We start from the raw sequence: 21500 nt of genomic DNA, 5'->3' as shown, positions 1-21500 counted from the left end.
ATGTTTTGCTAAAAAAAGCTCTGACATATTTTTCAGCTTTCCTTTTAGGTATGGTGACATTATATCGGTGGCTTTATCCAGTTCTGTGACTCAGATTGCAAAGTTTAAGGTTCATATAAACAGAACTTTCAGAATCTGAAATCAGCTTGGACTAGTGCATGTAAACCAACCTAATGTCCAGTAAAGATTAAGTTGATAAATGAACACTCTTAGTTGGAATTCTAGACATACGTTTTATTAACCTTTTCACTTAAAATGGTGGAGTTGTTTTGAAAAATAGCAGTTAGCTTACAGAATGCATAGGGTAAATGCACCAGTATTAAAATTCTGGCTGTTAAAGTCCTCATGAAATCAATCGATCTTATTTACTTTGTTAGCACACATTACAGGTCTTAGGGTGAACAATTAATCCGTGCAAGTTAATACACAGAAAAAAATTGTTTGCCGTGGTAATCGTTAATCAAAATCTGAAAAGTAACTTCCGGTCTGGAATGGGCGGCGTTCCCTTTCCGATGACGGCTGTGTGACGCCTTGGGTTTGAATATCAAGAGTCATCTAAATATAAACATGAAAAAGAAGGGGAAATTGTGCAGTTCAGAACTCTCACATCCTGCTCATATCTGTCCTATCACAGCTCCCTAGTGACCCTGCTGATCCTTTCACCTCTGACCCCTTGATCCCGGTTGCCCAGTCTGTGACTCCAATGGGCTCTGCGTTGAACAACTTAATGGTGTCCTGTGCCTCTGCAGTGGGGGAACGTGTAGTATCCACATATGAAGCTCTCTCTTTGAGAAAAGTCATTGGTTACTGGGTAAGTGCATTTTCCAGTTTTTATACTGTACATTGACATGGCAGAATCACGCTCTTCAAATATTAAACCAATACATTTTCTATAATATTGTGTCATTTGGCACTTTTATTGGAAAGAAACTGAAGGATTATGATTCAGCTATGATGTGTTTGACCAGAGTTGTTGTGCTCCAGGTTCCTGGAGAGGGCCGTGAGCGAGTGGAAGAGAGACTCCGTCTGGAGGAGCCCATGCAGGGGAAGAAAAGCTCCAGCCTGGGGGACATCCGAGAGGAGGAGGCGGAGCTCAGCCGTCGCCTGTCCCTGCCTGGCCTGCTTTCTCAGGGTACAGATGCTCTCCTTCTCTTACATCAAGTGTACTGTCTCCGTAAGTCTGCATGGGGATGTGTCTACGCTTGAGTTTTCATCAGTATTGACTATTGTCAAACATCTTAGGAAGTTTTGCCTCTCTAATCCATCAGCTCATTGCACGCTTGGTGTTTCTGCTGCAGAGGCTATGAATAACTAAAAACTCCATTCCTTTTTGTGACAAATTTCATAAATATTTAAAGAAAATGGTCTGCTTTTATAATCATCTGAGTGTAGAGGGCGTACTGGGACTGTACCGCTGTTTGGACCCATGTGAATCAGAGGAGTGTTTGCTATGAATGTATTCTTTTATTAGTTGAATGTGAGGTTTAATCATAATCCTGTGCAGTGTGTTAAGACTTAGTTCATTCATTTCAACGTGAAACCCTGCAAAATAACGGATTGGCCAACTTTTGAATGCGTACTGTAATGTGTTTTTTAATGGCATGGCTTGTATTGCCATGGCTCTTCACATTCCTGCCGACGGCATGTGTGGAAAGGTTTCCCATATATTGCTGTTGCCATGGTTACAGAAAATGCAGAATTTGAGGTGACTGTGTCGGCATCCTACACAACAACTGAAGGTATTTATGTGTAGTTGCAGTTGTAAAAAGCGTAATGTTTAGATTAGAAGTAGATTTATTGGTGAATCTCACAGAAATAAATGTTGGCTCAAAATTTAAATAAAAAAATACATTTTACTTTGCATAAAAATAAATTGTTGAAAAATTTTATTATGATATGATTATGATTTTGAAAATTATAATTTTCATGACATTTAATCAAGCACATTTTACACCCAAATTCTTATTACTGTAATCTGTTTGGACGTTTGACATCACTTTAGTTTTTTTTTAATTTACAGTTTTTATAATTTTCATTATTTTCTTTGATGATTCTATAGTAATTACAAATATAGGAATTAAAAATTAAAAATATTTTAATACAAAAAAATGTTTTATTGATAAAGTAAATTAAAGGGAGTATAACAATTTCTTGAAATGTAATTAAATATCTACACTACCATTCTAAAGTCTGTGGTTAGTTAGATTTTTTAAAAGAAAAATATTAGGTATTAGGCAGGTATTATTTTGTATTAAATACAAAATATTAGGCAGTGCAACTGTTTTCAATATTGATAATAAATAGAAGAAATGTTTCACCAAATCAGCATATTAGAATGATTTCTGAAGGATCATGTGACTCTGAAGACTGGAGTAATGATGCTGAAAATTCAGCTTTGCAATAATAGGAATAAAATACTTTTCAAAACATATTAAAAATAGAAAACCGTTATTGTAATTTGTAATAATTTTTAACAATATACTGTTTTAATTGTAATTTTAAAGCAAATAAATGCAGGTTTGCTGAGCATAAAGACTTCTTAAAAAAATTGAACAGCAGTGCAAATGTTTAAAGACAATATTTTTTAAAACAAATGATTTAAATTATAAAAAAATTTTGTTGAGAATTTTCACATTACAATAATCATTGAATTTGGGTGAAAATGTGCATATTTTTCCTAAAAATTTCATAATGCAGAATATTTTTTTATTAATTTTTATTTAATTTAATACATTTCTGTATACTTGTGTTTGGGGAGAAATTTGACCAATGCTTTGTGCGATTCAACTTTAGCGAGAAGTAGACCTTCTGATTTTTAGTAACAAGCCAGGTTGTAGATACATTAATACCCCCCCCCCCCCCCCCCCCCCCCCCCTTAATTTATGTAATCAAAACAAGTTCAACTCTCCAGAGGTGTAAGATAGTTTCTGCTCTAGTGCTTTGCATGTTTTTAAATGATTTACATTTAGTTTTAATGCGTTAGAGATTGTGATACAAGAACATTTTGGGACCTCTCTGCTGATGCAGTGAAGCCATAGAAGAACCATTTAGGGTTCCCCAAAGAGCCTTTCAATGTTCTTAAAATAACAATTTTCTTCATAGTTTGAAGAACATTTTAATTATCTAAAGAACCTTTTTCCACTATAAAGAACTTTTTGCTTAATGGAAATGGATGTTAAAGGTTCTTCATGGAACAATCAATGCCAGTAAAGAACCTTTATATTTAATAGTGTACCTCAGCCTGGTCATGTGTTTGTCTGAGTTCATAAATCCGCTGAAGCCTGATACACAGGCTAGAGAAGACAATGGCGGCCAGCTACCTGCTACGTACACACGTTTTCTCGTCTCCACCTGTGTGACAGATGGACCCCAGTGGGCCTGGAACATAACTCCGCATGGCAGCAGTCTGTGTGTGTTTATTTGTGTGTGCACCTGGCCATACCGTGTATATAGGAGTGTGTTTTATAGAGAGTTGAACTGGATTTGGCCGAGCCTGTGGGTCTTCGTCTGTGCTGTTAAATGATTCATGTGAATTTTCCCTATGCTCTTTGTTTGTGTTTATATAGCAGAACTGAACTAATGCATATTCTATGAGGAACAAACTGACATGAGTTGCATTTTCTTTTGATCTGTCGTGTTTGGATGTGTTCTGCCTCTATACATTGATGTTCCACATTTTTTTGAATGTGTTTTGTTGTTTTATTCTCTCTCTCATTCCTACTCTCTTAGTGTCTCCGCGTCTTTTGCGGCGAACAAGCCGCCCCCGTGCACGGGCCGTCCCGCTCATTCCAGGCATACCTGAGGCTGATGCCCACCTGCCTTCTTTGCAGACAGAAGTGTGGAGCTGGGGCCGAGGACTGGAAGGGCAGCTTGGACATGGTGACCTCCTTCCCAGGTCAGAGTCTTCCCATCAGCAGGGAGGCACGAGGAGCTCCAATCTACCCTAACAACTCATGAATTACATAAGATTCCAAGGCTTTAAAATATAATGTGCTCTGCCAAAATGAGGACAGACTCATTAGCTGCATCACAGAGGAACCTAATGTAGTGATTTGTTTGGATTTCTCTTTCTTTCTAGATCGCAGCCCGTCTGTGTAAAGAGTCTGAATGGTAAAGAGGTGTTGAGAGTGGCTGCAGGTGCTCATCACTCTCTCGCCCTGACCGCCCAATCACAGGTGACATGCTTCACTTGCGTATCTGTGGCTTTTCTCTTGAGCGGTGAGTCTGTATTAGAGTAATCCTCCTGTAATGTGTGTGTTGTTTGTGTATGGCAGGTGTTCTCCTGGGGCTGCAACACTTCTGGGCAGCTGGGACACATGGAATCACCCACCACCTTCCCTCACTTAACCAAGGTATATGCACATATTCACATAAAACTGAAAATGATCACACCAGGGAGAATACAATTTTGAAATGGATCAAAAGGTTTAGGAATTTTAAAATGGTTTGGTAAAAAAAAATAATAATAATAATTTTAATAATACTTAAATTTAAAAAATATTAGTAGTAAAGTTTTTTTTTTACACTAACATTCAAATATGTTTGAAAGACAGTAATACTTTTATTCAGCAAGGATGAAAATAAAGACATTTACAAAATTACTTTTTTTTTTTTTACAGCAAAATTCTGTTCTTTTGATCTTTCTATTCATTAAAGAATCCTGGAAAAAAAGTATCACGTTTCCACAAACCTACCATTAAACCGCACAACCGTTTTCAGCTCTTCAGCATATTAGAATGATTTCTGAAGGATCATGTGACACTGAAGACTGGAGAAATTGCTGCTGAAAATTCAGCTTTGCCATCACAGAAATAAATCACATTTTAAAGCTGCAGTCCATAACTTTTTGCGCTCTAGCGGTTAATAAACAGAACTGCATGCGTCTTGCGGAAGAACATTGCAGCCGGAGCTACTTCTCTCTGTTTATGTCTATGGCGAGTCACACAGGGACTGTGCTCCTCCACAGCGGTTCCTACCAGAACGGTCTAAAATAGTCCCAATATAAACACTTATTATAAGTGTACCATAATAATTCAGAGTAAGACAAAAACACATTTGGAAAATGGATTCATGTTGTACATTCTCATTATATCATTTTTGTAAATCCTGAACTCAAAAAAAGTTATGGACAGCATCTTTAAAATAGAAAATTTTAAATAGAAATCAGTTAGTTGAAATTATAATATAATTTTACATTTTTACTGCTTTTTTTTACTGTATTAAGGAGCAAATAAAGGCAGCCTTGGTGAGCATAGGAAAATCTTCCCGACCCCAAACATTTGAACGGTAGTGTAGTTATTAATAATTAATTAAATTATTAATAACTTCCACTCGCTCACGGCCCTCTCCAGGAACCTGGAGCACAATTCTCTGGTCAAACACATCATAGCTGAATCATAATCCTTCAGTTTCTTTCCAAAAAAAGTGCCAAATGACATAATATTATAGAAAATGTATTGGTTTAATATTTGAAGAGCGTGATTCTGCCATGTCAATGTACAGTATAAAAACTGGAAAATGCACTTAGTAACCAATGACTTTTCTCAAAGAGAGAGCTTTAAATTAATAATTTAAATGTATTTTCCCTTTGAGGTTGTTCCCCCAATTTATTTATTAATTTATTAATTGTTCTAGTTGTGTATGGGAATATTGCCCTGAAAGTATGGCAAGGTTACTCACGCACACCTCAAAGCAATGAGTCTTTAGTCTTTTGGATGCGTCTTGGTCAGCTCCCTTATTCAGTGGTCAGAACAAGGGTGCACTCAAACATTAAATACCTAACAATTCCCACAATGCGCTATAAAAACCAATGAGCATTAGCTGTTCAGTTAAACCGTTAAAAATGGAGGATGAGTACATATTTCATGAGGGCACTGTATTATATAACATCTAAAAGATGCATGATAAACAAAACCAGTCATACCAATAGGATATTGTTCCTAATGCTATTTATATACAAATGATGTCTTGACGCACAATTACACAATCATGTAATAGTAAAATGAGTCATCAGCATTCCAATGTTTATTGGACAAAGGCCCTTGCTAGTGCCCAAATTTGTGTTGACAGCATACTGACTCATGACTTGTTTGCTTTGTTTGTACTCTTTTGTCTTCGCGCAGCTGTCAGATGGGATTCGCGTGTGGGATATCGGGGCGGGGCAACAACACACTCTCTTATTGGCTGATGGAGACTGTATGCAGCCAATCCTGTACTACAGTGGGCAGCAGGTGAAAGAGGTGGCAGAGCAAACGGAGGAAGAGAAGCAGACCGGAGAGTACACACAGCAACCGGTGCTGCTGCCCTTTTGTATGAATGTGAGCAAGCCTTTTTCATCATCATCATCATCACTTCGAATTGCTATTGTATATAATAAACTGTATTTTCGGATTACAATGTTTTGAATTCTGTACATTGATGCTGTGTTATTACAGTTATTTACATAACTCATTACTATTTTTATTGCGTGTGTGTGGTAGTTGGGCTATGTAAGCAGTGTGTGCGCAGGTGGACGGACATGTGCAGCGCTGACGGATCGTAATGTAATGGGTTTTATTGCCAGTCTGCATGAGCTGGCGGCTGCAGAGAGGAAATACTACTGCAAACTCAGCAATGTCAAGAGTCTTCTGCTTCAGCCATTGCTCAAACTGGGTATGACAGCGTATGTGTGTGTGTGTGTGTGATAACTGTTTTTATTTTCTGATTTATACTTTCATTTGCATACCTTAATTATAGCCCTGCACAAGCTGTACAATTATGGTCTAATTCAGTGGAAGTGAATTGACTGAAATCATTTACAGTCCCTTGATGTATGCAACAAGGTTATTATTGTTAACTAAATTTAAAATCATACATAAAATGTACTTGAAATGAAATAAATGCTAACTGAAATTAATTTATTTCAGCTAGTTACCAAGACAAAATTCTCATTTTCATTTCAAGTTGAAGTACTAAAATAACTGAAACGAAATAAACTAAAACTAAATATATACTAATATTAGTATATATAAATATATGCTAATAATAAATACTCTATAGACATATTTCAAAAATACAACACAATTACTGTTATTCTGAACTAAAATTAAAGTGAAAATATAAAAACAGAATCTAATTAAAAATATTAACAAATATAAACAATATAAACAGTTTATATTTTAACAATATAAACAGTTTATATTTTAACAATATAAACTGTACTATTAGTAAATAAATTATACTAAACTAACACCTGTATGCAAAAGTATATCTGATATAATATAATATTATACATAAAAAAAATGTTATGTCTTCAGAATGAATAGAAATATTGCTAATTTTTTAGAAACAAAGCAAAGAACAAGAAATTTTCGAATTTTAGGTCTTATGTTATTCTTTTTATTATCTTTTTTAAGATTCTCTAAGCTCCACCCTCGGTCAGTCCACTGCAGGGCTGCTGCAAAATCTGATTGGACGATTGAGTCGGCTGTCTCAACTCACGGGTCAAAACTCGGCCTCTCTAACCTCTTTCCTGCAGCGTTCACGTGATATCCGAGGTCTTGTTATTCTTGACGACGCACATCTGTTCCTGGACACATATTCAGAGCAAGTATACAGCACACACACAATTAAAGGATCTGAAGGCATGAAGGGGTTATCTCAGTGGACGGAATAAGAGCCATTGGCTGTTGCCCCTTGCCCCAAGCTCAAACATGAAATACAGGATTTAAATTGCTCTTTATAGTGTACTGTGTAGATGTGCCACAACCATCACCATATTTAACATATTATCAGACATGTTTAAATAGCTATGCCTGTTCGATGTTCATCAATTTGGTTCGCCACTGGAAAGAGCCAGAGCATAAGACACCTGTTGAGTGCAGTCTGACCAGATAAACACAGTTAATCTTGAAATCAGATTACAGTGTAACCTGCTTTGTTCCTAAGTTTCAGGATGTTTTCAGCTAGTTATATTCTCTACAAAATTAACTGCTAATTCAAAAGAAACATATTCAGGAATCAAACAGATTTAATACTTCTAATATATTGTAGAATTGAATTAAAGTGTTGTCATTACTTTTAAGAGTTGGAGATTTGATCCAGAATCTCATATCTCTATTCGAGTGGTTTTCCCAGTGGGGAAAACCTGGAGAATTTTTATTGACTTTTTAAAAAATTGAAATTAAAGTGCCCCCATTATGCTTTTTCAGATTTTACCGTTCGTGCAGTATGTAATATATCTGTTTAAGAATGTAAAAGGTATGTAAAGTTTCAAAGATCAAAGTCTTCCAAAAGAAAGAACCGATTCTGAACTGCCTGAAACGTTAGCGTGGATGTCAGCCGAATTTAGCCCCGCCCACAACATTTGAGTTCGGGAAATTCGGTCTGGACTTGATCCGTAGCTGTTCGGACCAATGAAATTGTCTGGGTGGGATTTATACGATGATGGACAGATGATAAACAGTAATGTAAGCATTCACGTCACCAAAGAGCGCTTGGGTTGAATTCGTTCTAATCCTAAACGGAGAACTTGTTCGTATATGCATTCACCTTTACTATTTCTCTCAAAAATTATAATCGTGTTGGTAAGTACTCTTTGTATCCTTAAATTCTTTTTTACAACACCTGCAAAGATCGTTTACACTCATCTTCTTCTTCTACTTCTTCCAGCGTGCGTGCAGTTGAGTTCTCTTGACAACAATGCGTTGCTCCTTTGCTCTGATTGGTTGTAGGTCTATCCAATTGAGGTCTTTCCTGGTTCGGTTGAAACACGCCCCATAATCACAGCCCAATGGAGCAGTATCAGACTCATATTCTGACTAGAATTGAGTATGACGACATCAGGCTAACGAGTCGTAATTCAATTCTTACTTTCGCGAACTTACGTAGGTTTGTAACAGATTTGCATAATGCCAACCAATGGTCTTCATTGGCTGCCCACGACCAACTTTGACCCTCGAATGTTATAGTTGTGGCCAAGGCTGGAAGAGTTTGGTTCATGCTGTCGACCTTTAAAATAGCATAATAGGGGCACTTTAAATACAAGTCATAGGAATCTCTGTTTTCTATACATTCATTCCATTAACTAGAAATTATTATTTCTGGCTGCATTCTCTCTATACAGTCATTAAAAAATATAATTCTGTAATAACAAATTATTGTAAAAGTCATGGGAAGCTCAAGTCAGCTCATTCTCCTAGCTGTAATAATGTCATTGTCTTTCTTATTTTGTCATGCAGGTACTGTTCTGCAGTGGGTGATCTCTTAGTCATGGGAGGGTTTCAAGCCCTTGTCAAACCTTGCCAGTAAGTATATATATATATGTGTGTTATGCACTGTCTCAAATGCTTTCCTAAGCACTTGCTGCAAAACTCTAGATATGTGAATAAATATTGCAAAGGGAATGATTTGCTATTGCTCATTTTTTTGCAGATGCTGAAGTTTACATGATTATAGATTTGAATTACATTAACATTATTTTTAAAAATCTGTCTGTTTTACTCTGTTTGAAGTGATGTGTTTGGCAAAGGAGCAGAGGTTGTTCAGAAGCTGTCTGAATGTTCTGAAGAGGGTTTGCCCTTAGCAGATGTTCTGGCACATCTCTTTTACCTGCCCACAAAGCACCTGCATGAATATGGACGACTGCTGCTAAAACTGGCTACCTGCTATGAGGTGGTGGGTACCTACTAGAAACACAGTAACACTTCATTTTTTGTCAATTTCATCAAAAAAGTGCCTATTAAAATTATTCATCCCCTTTGACTTTTTTACAGTTTTATTGTTACAGCATTAAAACATAATGTTATAATGTAGGAACACTGTAATGTTTTGCTGGCTCTGATTCGTCATCAAAAACAACTACTACAATAGTGGTCTAAGAAAATACTTGTTATAACCACTTTTGGCAGAAATGAACTGCAAATAAAATAAAATAAAAATAATATTAACATTTTCAAAACACACATACAAACTGATAAACCCATCCAACCTTTTTTATATATATATACAATTCGGTCAAATGATCGGAAACATTATATACATCTTTAAATGTATCTATAAATGTTTCCGAACATTTGACCGGTACTGTATGTTTGTTTGCTTATACAGATTGGTTGGATTACTGATTTTGTTTCAAAATGTGTTCATACATACCAAATGATGAACTGAACCAAAAATAATAATAGTAAAATCTCATAATAAATCTCACTTCTGTCTTTGTGTGACAGAGTTCTGTGGATTATCAGAAGCTGCAGGATGCCTGTTCAAAGTATGAATCCATGGCTCTTCATCAGAAGAGGAGGAGGAAGGAAGCTGAGTGCACGCTCCACTTCTGGAAGAGCTTTCCTGGAAAGATGACCGTGAGTCTTGCTGTATTTTACCTATCAAGTGCCAGTCAGTTTAATGCACACCAGACAGCCACACTCAAAAAAAATTATACGTTGGATTTACTTAACTTTTTTATGTCAACAGGTTCCACGTAACTGGGTTATGTTCAATTTAATTAACATTGTTTATTTCAGTAAACTTATGTTTTTTTTTTTAATTAAAATTAATTCAATGCCATTTAGTTGAGTCAGGTTAACATTCTTAATTTTGTTCAATTATTCTAAAATTAATATCAAACAAAAACCAAAACAAGTAATCCAGTTTAATTGATAATATTTATTTTGTGAAATACAATTTTTTACAACATTTACAAATGTTTTCTAACAAGAAAACTTTTTACAAAATCGTATTGGCTAGCCGGATGATGGTTTTGTTACATCCATGGCATGCCCAAATTAGTTGTTTTTTATTATTAAAACAACTTTAATTGTTATTAGCAGGTCCTCACCCCAAGCACATGCGCTACACTTCACCACAATGGTAACTAACATACCAGAATCCCTTTTAAATATAAAAATAAAAGAACATTAAACATTAACAAGTCTCCCAATTTTTTAATCTTGATGAAATAATTATTTATTTCAACATTTAAGCTGCGTCTGAAATCGCGTACAAGGTAAATAGGTACTACATTTGAATGTGACCGAACTTCGTGACCGTTAAACAAGTATGTTCTATATAGTATGAATGAGTGTAGTATGAATGTAATCCGGACGTACTACATCCACCATTTTGTCGTTATCATGTGATATCAGTTATGTCCCTTCACCTCCATTCATAAATCGTCTCCCGTGGCCTCATGGGATAGTAAAGTGTCCATCGTATGCGCACTTCAGAATCTTGCCGGAAGTAATAGGTCATCTGGGTACTTTTCGCCTTCTGTTTTTCGAATACTATGAATTCGGACATACTACTCTGTTGCCGTACTGTTTTTCGCATACTATATAGTAGAGAAGTATTCGATTTCGGACGCAGCCATACTCTCCGTATCCAGTCCTGTGCAAAGCATGATGGGAAGGGGAAATCCTGTCCCTGGTTTCTATAATGCAGTTTTAAAACAAATAAAATCATTTATGTACTCAACTCAAATGGATTAAGTAAAGTGATCGAAAAGAATTGTGTTGGATTAACTTAATTGACTTAAGTAAATTGAACGAGCATCAAATGTTATTTTCGGCCTACTTAACTGAAACGTGTTCTTTCAAAATGAAAATATTGAGTTGAGCTAAAATGCAAATGTTTCAAGTCAGTTTAACACAATGCAATTGTGTTTTGAATGAGAAACCTTATACAATGGTGTTAAATGAAAATATTTTTAAAAAGATTTAATAAATGTTTTTAAATAAACTGAACAGTATCGACACTTTTTTTTTGAGTGCAGGTCATCTTCCTGCTGAGAAAATAAGTTATTTCAGTGCACTTGTGGAGGGGATAGAGAGAGAGAGAGAGAGAGAGAGAGAGAGAGAGAGAGAGAGAGAGAGAGGGAACGTGGATGAAGTTGGGCTGTTAATTAAGAGTTATTTTCATTTCTCAGGACTCTCTTCGTAAACCATCTCGTCGGCTGATCTGTGAGAGCAGTAATAAGGCATTGACTCTTCAGAACGCAGGACGTTTTTCCGTCAACTGGTTCATCTTGTTCAACGATGCGCTTGTTCATGCACAGGTTTGCCTCTTTATATATATATATCACCGCCATTTCAGTTTCATTTTTGTTTTATCGCTGCCTTTTCTGTTGGTCTCATCCTTCTTTCCTTACTCAATGCTTTCACTTCTTTTTTATATTTGCTTATAGGGCCAGACTAACAATCTGTTTCCATTGACTGATGTTTTAGTGATGTTTATCTTTGTTTTGGTAGGGCATGGTCCCCTATAAGAGTCTTGTAAGTATGGGCTGTACGAATGAAGAGTTTCCTCCATAGCATACTGTCCCCTAGTGCCCAAGGATGCACCCTACAGCTGTAGTGTTTAGTCCATGCTTCCGTTAAAGGAATATTATCAGTTAAATAAAACTTGTATTTAATGCTTGAGGCATCCAGTTAATGCAGAAAATACTTTTGACTCACCATACAGTAAAAAAGAGAAAGAAATATGTGTATGCTAATCAGTGATTTATTTTAGATTCATTGAGATATTATTTCTGTTTTTATATTGTTTTCATTTTAAAGGGGTCATGAACTAAGAAATCTAAATTTCAGTCAACAAAACTCTTATTTACATTGTGTTTGCACTGTAAGTTATGATGAAATCATTCATTAGTGTGCAGAAATCGAGTTAGAATCACGAGATCACTGCATTAAGTGCTCTGTGATTGGCTACAATGCTTTTCACTGCATCCTTTCATGCCACAATCTAAATGCTGTATAATGACATAGATCTAAATATAATGCTATAAACACTTTTCACGATTAGGTAACTTTGAGAGCTGTAATAGTAAAAATGCGCTAAAAGTTTTCGAGAGAGTTCCACATGTAATACTTAGCCATTTCATATGCAAAGACGTTACTTTTAGCCAATGACAGCAGTGGACGTTTACACTGAAGTCTCACAGCAGACACGCCCCTTAAAACAGAGCGTCCAGAGCAGAGGCTAAAACCAGGGTAGGAAAAATTCTGTATAATTTTTATGTAAAAATTACACTAACATTATAATTGCACCCCAAGAAACATTATAAAACAATAAAACAATGCAGTTCATGACCCCTTTAATTTGAGTTTAATCTTACTAACTTTAGTAATGTGTTTGTGATTTTTTTGTATTTAAAAAAAAAAGTGTTTATAGTTTTTATTCATTTTTATTTCAGTTTTAGTACATGAAGTTCATCTAAATTAAAATTAAAAATGTTAGTTAAAATTAAATAATTTTTTATATATATTTTTTTCTAGTTAAAGGCACAATATGTAAGATTTTTAGATTAAAATATCCAAAAACCACTAGAACAATGTTATATATTTTGTTGACCTGTGTACTTACATTATCCCAAATGTTACATATGTTACAGAAATCATCTATTTTAACCAGTGTTACGGACCGTGTTCTTGTGTCGCCTGTCAATGACGTCATATCCGCGCTACCCTTGATTTCTGTATAAACCATGGAAACACTAACAAAGAAATAAAGTATTGACGCTTTAATATAGTATGTATTTTATTAGACAGTTGAGCAACTGTTTGGATATACATTTATCAACAGAAAACAAATCATTGTTATATTATTATATTGAATTGCTTGTTTTCTTGATTCATAGTGAGTAAGGTTTTTACCATGCCTCAGAGACAACACTATTTTGTCAAGTTACTAACATAGCATAATCAGAGAGAGCTTTCTACATCATACAATATATTTTAAAATGAATTGCATGTCATTTAGCAACCGTAATTTGAATCCTTTTTTTATTAATATGATATTCGATCTAGATAAGTGTCTCATACCAGCCACCAAGCGAACGCACAGAGTAATGTTATAACATAACTTTCAACACACTCAAATGTATTTATTATGATTGTTTTTACCAGGTAAAACAGCTTTGCGTTACCCCACATACGCAACGGGAAGCGGCCGACTGCAGCATAAGCATAATAAAAGCTCTGAGACCGGTGTTTCGCGCAGGTCTCTCTCATTTGTATTCGCTCCCAAGGGCTCTCTGAGTGTCCTGCTTTATACCACCGCAACGTCAATACAACTTTAATACATTCACTCATTCATGAACATGATTTCTGCTCAAGTCCATTGAAATTAATTTCCATCTGGTGTGGAGGTGAAGATTCAAGACTACAGCTCCCATGATTCCCAGCTCATTCACGCCGTCATCAAGCTACGCCTTTGTTTTGAATAAGCGACTTTAGCGGCGAAACTGGCACACAATTATTTTATTTCAAGAAATTAAGTTGTTTTTATATGGTTTTACTTTTAATTTTAGTTAAGTCTAATAACCCTGATGCTGCTAATGCACATACAGTAGAAGTCTCTGGGACAAGTGTTACCTACTTACCGCTAAAAAGTACTTTACTGATAGTTATGTCCATTACATCATATTATCCTTTTGCAACAATGTGGGTGTTTCATATTTAAAAAATGTTTGTTGTGCTGTTCAATCTCTCCATAGGCTTCTATTTGAAGTGTATTACTGTACAAACTGATGGATGAGTCAAAATGTTTTTCTTTGGCCACAGATGCAGTCAGGAAAACTTAAGTTGTATTTAACTCTAAATATTCCTTTAAAGAGAATGTAATCAATTATTATAAATTATGTATATTTGTTATAGAGTTCAGTTTGAACCTGTAGTTCTGACAGAAATTCCTGTAGTGCTTACACTCTACCTTGTCCAAAATGTCTCGTTTCTATGTGTTATAAAACTCTAGTAAGATGACAGTACATCTGGTTGGGTACATTCCAAGGCTTCCTGCTTGCAAACCCTTTGTTAAAGATATGTTATAGCACTTAATCATAAATGTACCTGTATCTGGTTGTAATTCAGGGGCATGTTGTACTGGATGGTTTTATGTTAAACAGTAGTGGTTCTGTTTAATGCTGAGTCTCGTCTTAGTGAATGTATCAGTGAGTATTTGACAATTTTAAATATTTTTCTCCCTGTTTTTTTTTTCCTTGACACCCCTTACAGTGTCTATATATGTATGTTTGTCCTTTCATCAGCATTATCCCTTTCCATCCTAAATGAACAAAAATATTGGCTAGGAAAAAGAACAATATGTTCAACATTTTACATTTTAAAACACTACACTGTTAAGTCGACAACCTACGACAACTGTAAACCAATTCACAGTTGGTTTATGCTTGAGATGCGCTTACGGTATGTTATTAAGTTATTAAGTTGATCAATGTTGTTTGCCTCACAAATTTCATTATCCTGTGGGCAAAATACACAGAATCAAAATATCAGTTTACCAGATACAGTTTAGCTTGACACTTGTAAACAAACCCTATGAAATCTGAAATATAAATATTTCTATTATAAATATTATATTTATAATAATAAATATTTTTAAAGGCTATAAGTTAATTTTGCCATTCAGAAACTTAAGGTCATTATGTTTTTTTGAAAGAAATTAATACTGCATTCAGTTGATGTGTAAAGACATTTACATTGTTAAAAAAAATCTATTGCAAATGCTGTTCTTTTGAAATGTTCTATTCATCAAAAAATCTTAAACAATTGTAGCATGGTTTGCACAAAAATATTCCACAACTGTGATAATAATCAGAAATGAATCTTGTGCAACAAATCAGCATATTAGAACAATTTCGGAAACATCATGTGACACCGAAGACTAGAGTAATGTTGCTGAAAATTCAGTTTTGCCAACACAGGAATAAATTACATTTTAAAATATATTACAATAGAAAAGTTATTTTAAATTGCAATAATATTTCACAGCATTACAATTTACCTTTATTTTTTATCAAACAAATGCAGCCTTAAAAACAAAAAATCTGGTAAACTTTTTTTTGTATTAATTATTAGTGTTTTACAAATCTTTGAGTGAGGGAAAGGTAATCTAAATGAAAAAAAAAAAAAACAGGAAATGCATGTCATTAAATATCCAAGATACATATACACTATATTGCCAAAAGTTTTGGGATGCCTGCCTTTACATGCACATGAACTTTAACGACATCCCAATTTTAATCCATATGGTTTAATATGGAGTTGGCCCACCCTTTGCAGCTATAACAGCTTCAACTCTTCTGGGAAGGCTTTCCACAAGGTTTAAGAGTGTGTTTATGGGATATGTGACCATTCTTCTAGAAGCGCATTTGTGAGGCCAGGCACTAATGTTGGACGAGAAGGCCTGGCTCACAGTCTCCGCTCGAATTCATCCCGAAGGTGTTCTATCGGGTTGAGGTCAGGACTCTGTCCTCAGGACACCAAACTCGCTCATCCATGTCTTTATGGACCTTGCATTGTGCACTGGTCATGTTGGAACAGGAAGGGGCCATCCCCAAACTGTTCCCACAAAGTTGGGAGCATGAAATTGTCCAAAATGTCTTGGTATGCCGAAGCATTATGAGTTCCTTTCACTGGAACTATTGGGCCAAGCCCAACACCTGAAAAATAACCCCACACATAATCTCCCCTCCACCAAACTTGACACTTGGCACATTGCAGTCAGACAAGTACCGTTCTCCTGGCAACCGCCAAACTCAGACTCGTCCATCAGATTGCCAGACAGTCGTCATTCGTCACTCCAGAGCACACGTCTCCACTGCTCTAGAGTCCAGTGGCAGCGTGCTTTATACCACTACATCCGACACTTTGCTTTGCACTTGGTGATTTAAGTCTTGGATGCAGCTACTCACCATGGAAACCCATTGACTCTGCAGAAAGTTGGCGACTTCTGTGCACTGTGTGCCTCAGCATGCGCTGACCCCGCTCTGTGATTTTACGTGGCCTACCACTTCATGGCTGAGTTGCTGTTGTTCCCAATTGCTTCCTCTTTGTTAAAATACCACTAACAGTTGACCGTGGAATATTTGGTAGAGAGGACATTTCACGAATGAACTTGTGCACAGGTGGCAACCTATCACTGTACCACACTTGAATTCACTGAGCTCCTGAGAGCGACCCATTTTTTCACAAATGTTTGTAGAAGCGTCTGCATGCCTAGGTGCTTGATTTTATACACCTGTGGCCATAGAAGTGATTGGAACACCTGAATTCAATTATTTGGAGGGGTGTCCCAATACTTTTGGCAATATATATACAGATCTCCTAATATCTACTGATAACTGATATAGTACTGATATTTTGTACATCACTGATCAGGAATGGAAAGCATTCATTTTCAGGATATTGTTCTTGCTTTAGTCACATTTCTTTTTTAATCCCTCCCAGTTTTCCACTCATCACGTCTTTCCATTGGCTACTCTGTGGGTGGAGCCGATTTCTGAAGAGAACACGGGCCTGTGAGTGTGCCATGAGTCATGTATATTAGCATTGTTTTAATTGTAAAGTGCATGTATATGTTGTATTGTAGAGTGTTGATTTGTGTTGTTATATGCAGATATGGTTTAAAAGTGACTTCACCTGAAGAGAGCTTCACTCTGCTGGCCTCATCTCCAGCTGAAAAGGTAAACCCAGCTTGTCTCAAAATGATAATGAGCTTTTCAGAAACTTGTATAGTTGGTTAAACAGTAATGTCCTGCTTTCCAGGCAAAATGGCTTCGTTCTATAAACCAGACGGTGGAGCAGGCGCTTAGCGGACTGGGGCATGATGGGATACCGTCTTCTACAGGGGTGACACAGAGAGCAGACCCGCCCATTTCTAGGACAGCATCATACACGTTCTACAAAGACAGTCGGCTTAAGGAGGCCACGTATGAGGGCCGTTGGGTCTCAGGGAAACCCCATGGGCGGTAGGCCATTGGACAGGGAACTGGGTGTAAAAGACTTCTTAAAATAGGGAAGATGATGATTGCTATGTTTGTATTCTAGGGGCATGGTCAAATGGCCCGATGGACGAATGTACACGGGGACATTCAAGAACGGCCTTGAAGATGGGTTAGTGGCAACTTATTTTTTTTTATTTTTATTATTATTATGCTGACTTCTCTTATTTTCTATTTCTGGAAATATTTCAACTATTGTTTTCGTTGCAGTTTTGGAGATTATGTTGTGCCGAACAAAAACATGAATAGCTGTGATCATTACCAAGGGCAATGGAAGGATGGCAAGATGCACGGCTTTGGAACATTCAGGTTGGTGGTTGTGTATTTTTATTATTTTTCAGTAATGTATATGTGTATTTATGGACGTAAGTTACCGCTTAAAAAGTTTTTTTTAACGTTTTTGACATTTCTTTTAACATGAATACAGTAAAAACAGTCATATTGTGAAAATATAATATAATTATAATTATAATATAATTGTTTTAAAATATAATTTATTTCTGTGATGGAAAGTGTAAGTTTTTTGAGATTTGATAAATCAGTGTAAAATAAAAAAAATATATAAACTATGTTTCATGGAACTGACTGTGTGTGTTTGTGTTCAGGTATGCATCTGGTGAAGTGTACGAGGGCTTGTTTCAAGATAACATGCGTCACGGTCATGGGATGCTGCGTAGTGGGAAGCTGAATTCCACCTGTCCCAGTGTCTTCATCGGCCAGTGGCAGTACGACAAAAAATCCGGATATGGAGTTTTTGATGACATCACCAGGTATGCAAATAGACAAGAATGGGTGAGGTCGCAGAATGGTTGCGGCACTTGTATGCCTTGAGTTGAAATGTATTAAACTAAATGTTACACACATTAAGACGAGTAAATATATGTGCACTATACTAACTGTTCTTTGTGTCAGAGGGGAGAAGTACATGGGCATGTGGCTGGACGATCAGCGTCAGGGGAACGGAGTTGTTGTTACACAATTCGGCCTATACTATGAAGGTGCTTTTAGCAACAACAAAATGATGGTGAGATTCACATACACACATTTGTTTTTATTTAAAGGGATAGTTCACCCAAAAATGAAAACTGTCATCATTTACTCACCCTCAAGTGGTTCCAAACCTGTATGAATTTCTTTCTTCTGCTGAACACAAGACATTTTGAAGCATATGGGTAACCAAACAGTTGATGGACCCGATTGACTTCTATAGTATGAAAGAAAAAATACTATGGAAGTCAGTGGGGCCCATCAACTTGGTTACCGACATTCTTCAAAATATCATCTTTTGTGTTCAGCAGAAGAAAGAAATTCATACAGGTTTGGAACAACTTGACGGGGAGTAAATTAAGATTTTTGTAATTTTTTTTATAAACTATCCCTTTAAGCAAAATAAGTACTGTATGATAAGCCATGCTATATTATGACTATATTCACAATATATAATCATCTCTTGAGCCTTGTTGCTTTTATTTAACAGTTACCGCACAATGAAAATGTTATGGATACAATTTTTTTTATTAAAATTCTATATTTTTAATAAATCCTTTCACTACAAAATATAGCTCCTGTTTTTTCCCTATAGTCCAAAATGACAACCTGACATACACTCAAAGTATGACAAAATCATTTCAGATGATTTATTTTTTTTATCTTGAAATGTGTTTCTTTCCAAGGGGACTGGGGTTTTACTGTCGGAAGATGACACCACATTTGAAGGGGAATTTTCAGAAGACTGGACTCTAAATGGAAAGGTGATTTTATAATATTCATAAATATTTGTATTCAGCAATAGCACATTACATTGATCAAAAGTGACAGAAAAGACTTCAGAAGAAAAGAATCCAGAAAAAATGCATCACAGTTTCCACAAAAATGTTACACAGCACGACTTTTTTTTAACATTGCTAATAATAAGAAATGTTTCTTGATCAGCAAATAAGCATATTATGATAATTTCTGAAGGATCATGTGACTGAATACTGGAGTAATGATGTTGAAAATTCAGCTTTGACATCATATCTTTCTGTTTTAATATATTTTAATATGTAATTTATTCCTGTTATTTTAAATTTTAACTGCTTTTCATTTAATTTATTATGAACTATAAACTATTATAAAGTTTTTCTAATAGAAATTCTAATATTTCACAAAATGTTTGTTTTTACTGTATTTTATCAAATAAATGCAGCCTTTGAAAGACTTCTTTCAAAACTAATTTTTACCGATTCCCTAACTTTTAAAGGTTCAGTAAGCGATTTCTGAGAAGCAGTGTTGAAAATTTAAATGAACAGTTTTGTGAATATTTGCTGGATGTCTGTTTTGTGTGTGCTGGGGAAAAAAATTGTACATAGTCCTGGCTGTGTAAATATGAGAAAAAACTAAGTGGATCGAACGGAGCACCAAAACACTCTTGTAGCCAATCAGCAATAGGGGACGTATACGTATATGTTCTTGAATCACAGCTGATTCACCCATACGTGCACGCTGATACGGCAGCTGTTAGTTGCACAGTATGTTCATTATTTTGGAGGTGGAGCAATGAAGGGAGGGGTGTGTTTGTTTGGGTTTCTATTTCAAATATCAACAGTTTCTCAGAAATCCCTTACTGCACCTTTAAATGGTGGTGTATGTTCACACAAACAAGTCTGTTATCTTCTGCAGGGCGTGTTGACCATGCCGAATGGAGACTATATCGAAGGCTCTTTTAGTGGGGTTTGGGGTACCGGACTAAAGATGACAGGTTCCTACTACAAACCCAGCCTCTACGACTCAGACAAGGAGAAGGCTCATGCACTGTAAGACCATGTGCTGACCTGTGTAGCATATTCAAATGTTAAGTGACATCGTCATAGTTGATGGAGAGCCTATATGTTTGTGTGATTGTGTTTGTCTGCAGTAAACTGGGCAGGTTAGCGGTCCACTCTGAAGAGAAGTGGAAGGCCGTGTTCGTGGAGTGCTGGAGCAGGCTAGGTTGTGATTCTCCCGGACAGGGACAAACCACCGCAGCGTGGGACAACATTGCCATAGCGCTCACTGCTAACCTGAGACAGCAGAGAGACAGGTACACTTAAACACTCATGTTCCAGTAGAGCCTGACATTATCAAGTTGTTAAGCTGGCAACCAAGTGATCGAAGCAGAAATATATATGAAGTTGGGGTGGGCGGTTTGACTCATATGATGGTAACACTTTATTTTACAGTGTCCTTGTCACATGTACTTACTGTAATAATACCAGTAAATGATGCATAGTTACATGCAACTAACCCTAAACCAAACCCTTCCTCACACTAACCCTATTGTAAGTAGTAAGAAAAAATGGGCGGGACTTGATTGTCCAGTGGGAATTGATTGGATCATAGAAAGTGGGCGTTGCAAACAAAATGGATGATTGTTTAAACATGGCGGAGGTTAGAACGATTGCTGCTGTGGGTATTCTTTATTTGTTTTTTTCCCACAACAGCTACATCGCCTTGTCTTGTCGTTAAAGCATATTTACATACTGTGTATTAATAATCATTTCGTGTATTGCGAAAATAACATGTATTTGCCCGAAATTCCAGAATTGTCAACATACTGACTATCTAGATTGTGTGGTGAATGTTTATACAGTTGTCAATCAATAGTTTGCTAAATATCATTTTGGCTTTAATAAGATTTTCACAATAAATAGGCAAGAATAAACCTGGTGTCTTTCATGTTTCCTTTTCTTTCCGACAACAAATCCCTTGA

General features: G+C 36.1%; 1 protein-coding gene across 5 annotated transcripts in view; it reads left to right on the top strand.

Moving 5' to 3' along the window:
* als2b (alsin Rho guanine nucleotide exchange factor ALS2 b) overlaps window positions 1-21500 on the top strand; it is a 32438-nt gene that overhangs the window by 5515 nt on the left and 5423 nt on the right. For 2 of the 5 annotated variants that reach the window (XM_079840276.1, XM_079840275.1), the window contains exons 6-28: window positions 635-811; window positions 985-1132; window positions 3730-3895; window positions 4079-4175; window positions 4275-4352; window positions 6123-6317; window positions 6480-6651; window positions 7395-7584; window positions 9219-9284; window positions 9492-9654; window positions 10206-10337; window positions 11900-12028; window positions 12222-12245; window positions 17217-17287; window positions 17386-17452; window positions 17535-17737; window positions 17817-17882; window positions 17981-18079; window positions 18376-18540; window positions 18683-18794; window positions 19444-19521; window positions 20432-20565; window positions 20667-20831. In XM_079840276.1, the coding sequence (XP_079696402.1) occupies window positions 635-811; window positions 985-1132; window positions 3730-3895; window positions 4079-4175; window positions 4275-4352; window positions 6123-6317; window positions 6480-6651; window positions 7395-7584; window positions 9219-9284; window positions 9492-9654; window positions 10206-10337; window positions 11900-12028; window positions 12222-12245; window positions 17217-17287; window positions 17386-17452; window positions 17535-17737; window positions 17817-17882; window positions 17981-18079; window positions 18376-18540; window positions 18683-18794; window positions 19444-19521; window positions 20432-20565; window positions 20667-20831 (2897 nt within the window). Of the gene's footprint in view, window positions 1-634; window positions 812-984; window positions 1175-3729; window positions 3896-4078; window positions 4176-4274; window positions 4353-6122; window positions 6318-6479; window positions 6652-7394; window positions 7585-9218; window positions 9285-9491; window positions 9655-10205; window positions 10338-11899; window positions 12029-12221; window positions 12246-17216; window positions 17288-17385; window positions 17453-17534; window positions 17738-17816; window positions 17883-17980; window positions 18080-18375; window positions 18541-18682; window positions 18795-19443; window positions 19522-20431; window positions 20566-20666; window positions 20832-21500 lie in introns of all 5 variants that reach the window. The other 3 variants (XM_079840277.1, XM_079840278.1, XM_079840274.1) reach the window with 2 other exon arrangements.

This window comes from Gobio gobio (genome assembly GCF_949357685.1).
Source record: "Gobio gobio genome assembly, chromosome: 17".
In the NCBI taxonomy this organism is placed as follows: Eukaryota; Metazoa; Chordata; class Actinopteri; order Cypriniformes; family Gobionidae; genus Gobio; species Gobio gobio.
The sequence above is the reverse complement of the archived record's forward strand: the minus strand, read 5'-3'. Positions and strand labels throughout refer to the sequence as shown.